The sequence below is a fragment of the Capsicum annuum genome, chromosome 3, assembly GCF_002878395.1.
Source record: "Capsicum annuum cultivar UCD-10X-F1 chromosome 3, UCD10Xv1.1, whole genome shotgun sequence".
Taxonomy (NCBI): Eukaryota; Viridiplantae; Streptophyta; class Magnoliopsida; order Solanales; family Solanaceae; genus Capsicum; species Capsicum annuum.
Window position 1 is genome coordinate 252,971,795 of NC_061113.1, and position 8,515 is coordinate 252,980,309.

Genomic DNA, 8,515 nt, shown 5'->3' on the forward strand with positions numbered 1-8,515 from the left:
CATCATGCTTCCCATCTATCAAAATCAACGTGGTTGATTTTGATAGATGGGAAGCATGATGGCTCCCGATGTATATTTATATATTATTGAAATTGTTTTGTTGTGGATTGTCATTGAAATAATCTGAGCTAAGTTCGGGAGAAATCTTTAGCACCGAGTGAGAGGTATAAAGCGACCTTACTTCCTTAGAACTATGTGCCCCGGTAGGAGTGAGCCTGAGGCTGATTTATATAGTGATCACTAGTTTGTGTGGATTTGATATCGATAGTCTTGCTCCGATGGCAAGGATAGGACGGCTCTCCCCAATGTGGGTTGTATGTTGAACTCTATGTAGCTCACATGGTTTATGTCGGTTATAGGATGTCCCAGTGTGTGTGTGTTTCCTTTTTTCTATGGTGAATGGTGAAGTGATTTGAAAGCAGAATTGTGAAAGTTATTCTTTCAAATGATTTAAATGATATTTACATTATGAGAATTAATATTCTTGATGAACTGAAAGTGATTGACAAATTATGTGATTACTCACATGTGTTATTGTACTTATTTCATCCTCTCATGATTATGATGATTTTCTTCGGGCTATGTGAGTCTTTCATATATCCTACATATTTCTTATAAATATTTATGATGATGATGATGATAAAACTGCATACAACCCTATATACTTGGTTCCTTTCCATGGTACTGACCCAAATATTCGGATGTGGGCTGCATTTTCTCGGAAGGTAGGTTCAGGTGCTCATTTCCAGGTTCCACAGTGATTCTTATGGCATGTTTTTCTACATCCTCTATCGTGCTCTACATCCTCTATCGTGCTGAGTCCTCATGTTCCGAGGACATAATGTCTGATGTTGGTTTCACAGAATTTTTTACATTTGATAACTGAGTATGAGTCAGTTGGGGAGTGTCTCAATGACTCGCTGGTTTTATTGATTTTCTTAGAGGCTTGTCAGACTAGTATAGATGTTGGGAGTTGACTAATAAGCCGTATTATGTTATCTTTCTGAAATTCTTTTATTCTTGGATGATGATTATTGTGTTCATATTTGAGGGTTATTTATGGAAACCCTATTGATTTGTGTTGAACTGAATTAAAATAGCTCAAAGGGTTAGCTTGGGGCTACTCGTAGCCTTAAGCACCGTGTGACGCTCCGGGACTCGTTTTCCGGGGCGTTACACCCAAATACCTTGAATTAGAAGTTCTGGATGAACTCTCACTTTTGGGACTCTATTCTTGCTCTAGAACAAGGGTTCTTGAGGTCCTTGACTTGAGAACCTTGAATCTTGACTCAATTTAGAAAATCTATGGTGGATTCTTGAGATTCATGGAAGAGATTTTGGATATTTAGTATTCTTGTTGAGAGAAAACTTGATAAAACCCTTATAGAATGCCTGCAAATGGCTTTGATTTAGTGTTTCCATGACATTATAGGCTTATAAAAAAGTCCAAAACGCCCTTTTAAACATTTTTACGAAACTGGGAAAATTGAACTGGAACCTGATTTTGCTGGCCTCCGTGACGCGCCACTAATCGCACTGGCTCACTGGAATTTGACAATTGGTAAAATGGCATCCTCCGCGACGCGGAGCCATTGCAATTTCCAACTGGTTTGGACCTGGGACTCCTTCGCGATGAGCCATAATCGCGGAGTCCCACCGAAAATTGACAATTTCTGAATGCACCCTCTCCGCGGCGTGCTAGGCTCTCAAACGATGCAGTTTTACGACGAAGGCTTAAATTGGCCATAACTTCTTACCCGAGAGTCCGATTTGGGAAAATCTTATATCGATGGAAATATTATTAGATTTCCTACGTGATAAGTGGAAATTAAGGAAATTCTATATGGTTAACATGTTACTAACTTAGTAAACCACTTCTCAATCTTTTAGGGTCGGGATCACGTCTCACTCGATACACCCTAAGGTTCAGACTATGAGGGAGCTTTGCGGGACCTTACAAACTGAATATCCAAAATCATTTAGGATCCTCTTTGAAGAATGCCAGGAAGATAAGAAAGCTCGAAGAGGTCCTAATTCTCCCCTAAGAGGTCATATTACTTCCATTTAGGCTTCTAGTTTTGTTCCATTTTTAATCTCTATTTAAGATTCCAAAATAAGGGTGTCGAATGAGTTCACAGATTTAGTCATAATTTGCTCTATGGATGAGTAGACAGATTTGATTCTAATCTGCTTCACAATTGAGTAGGGAGATATATATGATTGCAATGTGCTCTAAATATGTGATATCATATATTGTTACTCTAGGAGAATAGATAAGAGGAAATCCCTTGATTCATTTATCTCCAAGGTTAAGTTGCATAAACTCGGGTAAGGGTATCTGAGAACAGTGTAAATTCGATATTCGGATTCGTCAAAATTTAAATTTTAAAACTCTAAGGTGCGAATCCGAGTATGGATACGGATGCAGGAATTTGACTAAAAAATTAAATATTATAAATATAAAGTTATAATGATATTCTAAAAATCAACTTTTAACTTTTAAGATTACTTTTAGTTACCTTTTTTAATTAGGATTGGTATATACTTGTATTTTTGGGAAATCAACAAACACATATATATTAATATAGAAATTCTTGGATGAGAAACCACACACACATATCTTTTGACTTTATTAATATAAACTTTTTTTATATTTTAAAAAATATTATTAAAAACTAGATCTGGCGAGTCATCGGCCCAATCCTCAACCAATTTCTTTTTCTTCCCAACGATTCAAATTCCTTCGACAAAAATTATAGTCGCCAAATTCCGACGATGACAGCAGTCGCTGATTCAGATGATGATTGTCTCTGGATTTCTTGCCAGATTCCTACGGTGACCACCTATTTGCTCCCTTCCGGCAACGACAATAATTACAGTCGCCGGTTTTTCTTATGACGAAGACAACCAACTTTGTTCTTGATGTTGGATCAACGTCTTCGGATTTGTTTTACCAAATCAGATACATACCACGCGCCCGCACCAGCGCTGCGATGGGATTGGTTCATCAACCAAATCAATGAGTCCGCGCAACATAACTCCTAGGAATAGGGATTGATTAGATTTTTTGATCTTCTTGTTCACCTATAAATATTGTGCAACTCTATGAATAAAAATATATTTTTGCAGTATCTAAACATTCATAGTATCAAACTTAGAATTTTTGCCCTAATACCATATGGCCAAAATAGCTTCTCAGGGAGAATATGGAATATCAAAAGAAGACAAAATGTCTTCTCTGGAAGCTCCAAATCATATGACTCAAGGAGGCAATGTTTCTCACATGCCCTTCCAGTTAACTTCTCATCGATTAAATAGGAAGAACTGTCTGAAATGGGCACAATTCGAAGAGTTTGCAATCGATGATCGTAAAAAGTTGGGACATCTAACTGGAAAGACGAAAAATTCAAAAATCGGAGACCCAAAGATGAACACGTGGAGATTAGCATGTTGTTTTGATATCTGAAAATGGAATTACCTCCTAGGATACATTGCATTAGCGTGTTGTTTCATTCAGTTCTCTTATGTACCTTCTATTATAAAAAAATCTGCTTTTTCTATTCCTTTCATATATTGCGTGTTGAATGGTTGTGTAGAAGCACCAAAGGATTGGTGCTATGTAGTATGTGACAAGGGCAAAAGATCCATGTTGCATGCTTCTGAAAAGATTTGTCAAAGCATTGCGCCACCAAGGAAACACAATAAGTTTCCTGGTTCTCATGGTATTAACTGGAAAAAGGAGGTATGGACTGGGAAAACGAAGTATCTCCCTATTGAACAAGCACTCAGTCTACCATCGAGCCTCAATAAAAAGGGAAATCCACTTAACATCATTGGCTCCTCAAGAGTTGTGACAACAAAATCTATGGCAACCGGGACTCAAGGAAGGTTTAGCACATCTGGAGCTCAAACTTCAAATTCTTTTCCTGCGAAGAGCCCACTACAACGGCTTTTAGGATCAGGAAGATATACAAATCCTCAGAATGTCAAAAACACTAAAATCACAAAACAGATCAAAAACACAGTACAAGCTTCAAAAGGTTAGTATTCACCAACATCTATTGTATTTGTTATTTGCTTTGATTTGTCATCTTCTTATATCTTTATTCATCAGAAATTTCATTTCCTATCATATACTCTAATTGATATAGCCTACATTTTAGGTTCTAGTGAGCTTAAGAGTCCCGGTGCTGCCAATGAGTGTCCATTGATGAATCCAATTATGACACACCCTTGTGATCCTGCGTTAGCTCATTCCTGGAAGTAAGTACCCTTTATCACGTACTTTACTTAGTAACATAAGTTGACACAGGTAAAATTGAGCATCAAAAAGCAGAAAAGTTTCCTTTTGATTATTCTGCAGATTACATATATATATTGAAGATCTTTTGTTCATCTGTACAATTGGAACTATTCAGCTGAAAAAAAAAGGCATTCTTCCCTATAATTAATAGTCTCTTTTCCTCTTTGTGTATCAGGGGAAGTTTTGACATCAAAGGTGCTCCTGAATTCGCTCCTGGGATGTTCAATAATTGTATCCAGGGGAATAAGGTGTATGATTTCTCAAGGATATTGTCTGGTATTCTTAAATTTGAACTAGTATCGTGTGAGGCTATCTGGACAAGTCTATTCAACAATCATTTTCCAGGTAAAGAAGATACATGACTGTATTTCCTTGCAAGTGAGAGAGAAAGGTCAGCTTCTGCCTTATATATGTCTATCTGAAAAGGGATAAGGGTCGTGAAGTAGAAGTGGCGTCCTTATCCAGGAAGATTTTTACAAGAAATTAATTTGCATTTCTTATTTTACGCAGGTCTGAAATATATACTGCTCTGGTGGAGTTCTTGCGTAACAAAGATTTGGTGATGAGAATGCTTATAAATAATGTTGAGCTGCTTCTCAGCACCATATCTTTGATACGCATGAACACTTACCAGAGCAATATAGATCCTCAGACCTGCATATAATGGGAAATGCAAATCAATTTCTAGTAAAAACCTTCCTGGGCAAAGGTGCCCTTCTACTTAGCAACCCTTTCCCTTTTTCGAAAGATATATAAGGCAAAGTTTGAGGTTGCTCTCTCACTTGCAAAGAAATACAGTCTTATAGCTTCTTTGCCCGGACAATATCGTTGAATTGACTTTCCCAGTTATCCCCTCATGGAACGAGTCCAAATTTAAGAGTATCAGGCAATAGCCTTGAAAACTCATATATGTTACGTCTAACTCTAGAAGGATGATGAGCATGGATAAAGTTATTAAACATCCCAGGTGAAAAATCCAGATCATCTAAGATGTCAAAACTTCCCCTATAATGCAAAGAAGAAGAGAAAGATTAATAATTATAGGGAAGGGAAACCGTATTCCTGTTGAATGGTGCAAATTCCTCGAGTGAAAAAAGATCTTCAAAAAATATATATGGTGTGCAGAATAGTCAAATGGAAAGTTTTCTGATTATTGACACATAATGAAAGGCTTATTCAAGTTTCAAGGCCAAAAAAAAACAAACAGAGAAAGTTCCACATGGAGTTGAAAGACGTTTTGCACTCTACATCTCATTAAGTTGTACAACCCAAAAAAATTTAGAAAACAAACCATGTATGGCTTCCATATAACCTACTTACCAACAATTTCTTGTTTTCTATACCTGCAAACATAAGATGGCCCATAATGCAATGACATAGAGAGGAAGTAACCTAAAGTCTTCATGAAATTTCTCCATAATGAGAATCAATTTTGATTCAGATTATCAGTATATATCAGATTATCATTATGTCATAACTTGTAACTATGTATGAGCATAATTCTTTCCCATAGTTGGGAATATACTCTATATTAGGGGTGGGCATGGTACGGTAGGATACGGTATTTTAAACTTCGGTACGGTACCTTCGATTTTCGGTATCTAAAAGAACAATACCATTACCATACCAAATTAGTTCGGTATGATTCGGTATTTTTAATTCAGTATTTTACGGTATGGTAATTCGGTAACCATACTTATTTGATTTCTAATTATATATATTCATATAAAAAAACTATAACTTTAAATTTTAAATACGTCTCAATCATGTTAGGCTAACAGCTATCTTTGTTAATCAATTACACAAAAATTACATTTCAATCACGATTGAATAGTCCGAGATGCAAACTCTTAACAACAGTACTTAAACTTAAGCATAGTACTCCTAAATAATAAGCATTCCAAAAAATTTATTTCTTAATAAAAGCTACTTTTGTGTTCAATTGGCTAATGGATGATATATAAATATATTTAATAATCTTATATATAATATATATATGGGTTTTATATGTTATTAAAAAACTTTGGTGCGGTATACGGTATTTCGGTATTTATTGTATCAGCGGTATACGGTATTTCGGTATTTATTGTATCAATACCAAATACCGTACCAAATATCAAAATAATTTAAAATTCCTACCAAATACCATACCAAATACCATAACATCCACACCGTGGTATAAAAAATTTTGATTTCGGTCTGGTATTCGGTATTTACCATACCATGCCCACCCCTACTCTATATTGCCCTATTCATTTTTTCAATGATACTAATGGAGCTCCTGTCATCTTGCATGCACCCCAACTAATTCACTGGGCAACTTGTCCATCCCACAAAGGGAATTTCTTAAGCTCATATACAAAAGTCTAACTTGGCCAAACCATATATTGTCAAGCAGAGGGTGGGCGTTCAGTGTTCGTTTCGGTATTTGTGAAGTTCGGGTTTGATAATTCTGTAATCGATATTTGTGAGTAGATACCACATACCATACTTATAAACATCAATTTGATAATTCAGTAATCGGTAAATTAATATATGTATCCCATTTTTATATTTTAAAAAATATAATTATTAAAAACTAGAGCTAACGAATCATCTTTCCTGTTCCCAACCACTTTTTGTTTCTTTCCAAAGATTAAAATTTCGATGACTAAAATTACAGTCGTCGAATTTGGACGATGGCAACAGTCACCGATTCCGATGATGACTATCGCCGAATTTCGATGGTGACAACAGTCACCAATTTTCCCCCTTTCCTGCGATGACAACAATTACAGTAGCCGGTCTTTCTTACTACGACGACGACAACCAACTTTGTTCTTGATGTTGGATCAACATCTTCGGATTCTTTTGACCGAATTGGAGACGTACCTCGTGTCCGCACCAATGTCGCGATGGGAAGGGTTCGGCGGCGAAATCAATGAGTGCGGGCAACATAGCTCCTAGTAATTAGGGATTGATTAGATTCTTTTGATCTTCTTGTTTACCAATAAATATTGTGCAACTCTATGAATAAAAATATATTTTTGCAGTATCTAAACGTTCATGGTATCAGAATTGGAATATTTCCCCTAATACCATATGGTCAAAATAGCTTCTCAGGAAGAATATCTTTCTGGAACATCAAAAGAAGATAAAATGTCTTCTCTGAAAGCTCCAATAGAAAATCTAATTACTCAAGGAGGCAATGTTTCGCACATTCCCTTCCAGTAAACTTCTCATCAATTGAATGGGAGGAACTGTCTGGAATGGGCACAGTTCGTAAAGCTTTCAACTGATGATCATGAAAAGTTGGGATATCTGACTAGAAAGAAGAAAACGGAAAAAATCGGAGACCCAAAGATGAACACATGAAGATCAGAAAATTCACTCGTGATTGGCTGGTTAATAAATTTCATGGAGCCAGTCATAAGTAAACCTTATCTATTTTTACCCACTGCTAAGGATGTGTGGGAAGCCGTTAAATAAAGGCGTATTCTAAGGTAGAAAATGCCATTCAAAATTTTGAGCTAAAAATAAACTATGACAAGTTAAGCAAGGTGAGAAAAAAGTCATTGCTTATTATAATGAAATAGTATTGATGAATCCCATTATGACAGACACTGGCGATCCTGCTTTAGCTCATTCGTGTAAGTAAGTACCCTTTATCACGTACTTCACTTAGTAACATAAGTTGACACAGGTAAAACTGAGCTTCAAAAAGCAGAAAATATATATATATATATATATATATATATATATATATATATATATATATTGAAGATCTTTCTATTATCTTAGCAATTGAAACTATTCAACATGAAAAAAGGCTCTCTTCCCTATAATTATAGTCTCTCTTTTCCTCTTTGTGTTTTAGGGGAAGTTTTGACATCACAGGTGCTCCTAAATTCGCTCATGGTGCTCAATAATTGTATCCAGGCTTATCCTCCTTCTAAAGTCAGGCATATGGTGTATGAGTTCTCAAGGTTATTGCCTGGTACTCTTAAATTTGAACTAGTTCCGTGTGGGGCTATCTGGACAAGTCTATTCAACAATCATTTTTCGGGTAACGAAGATATAGGAATGTATTTACTCGAAAGTGAGAGAGAAAGGTCAGCTTCTGTGTTATATATATCTATGTGAAAAGGGATAAGGGTCATGAAGTAGAAGTGGCATCCTTACCCAGGAAGGTTTTTACTAAAAATTAATTTGCATTTATCATCCTATACAGTT

General features: G+C 36.0%; 1 protein-coding gene across 1 annotated transcript in view; it reads right to left on the minus strand.

Moving 5' to 3' along the window:
* LOC107865921 overlaps positions 1–1,747 on the minus strand; it is a 23,100-nt gene extending 21,353 nt beyond the window's left edge. Inside the window, exon 1 of the mRNA XM_047408764.1 lies at positions 1,499–1,747. Within this exon, the coding sequence (XP_047264720.1) occupies positions 1,499–1,747 (249 nt within the window). The remainder of the gene's footprint in view (positions 1–1,498) is intronic.
* Between the last annotated feature and the right edge of the window lie 6,768 nt (positions 1,748–8,515).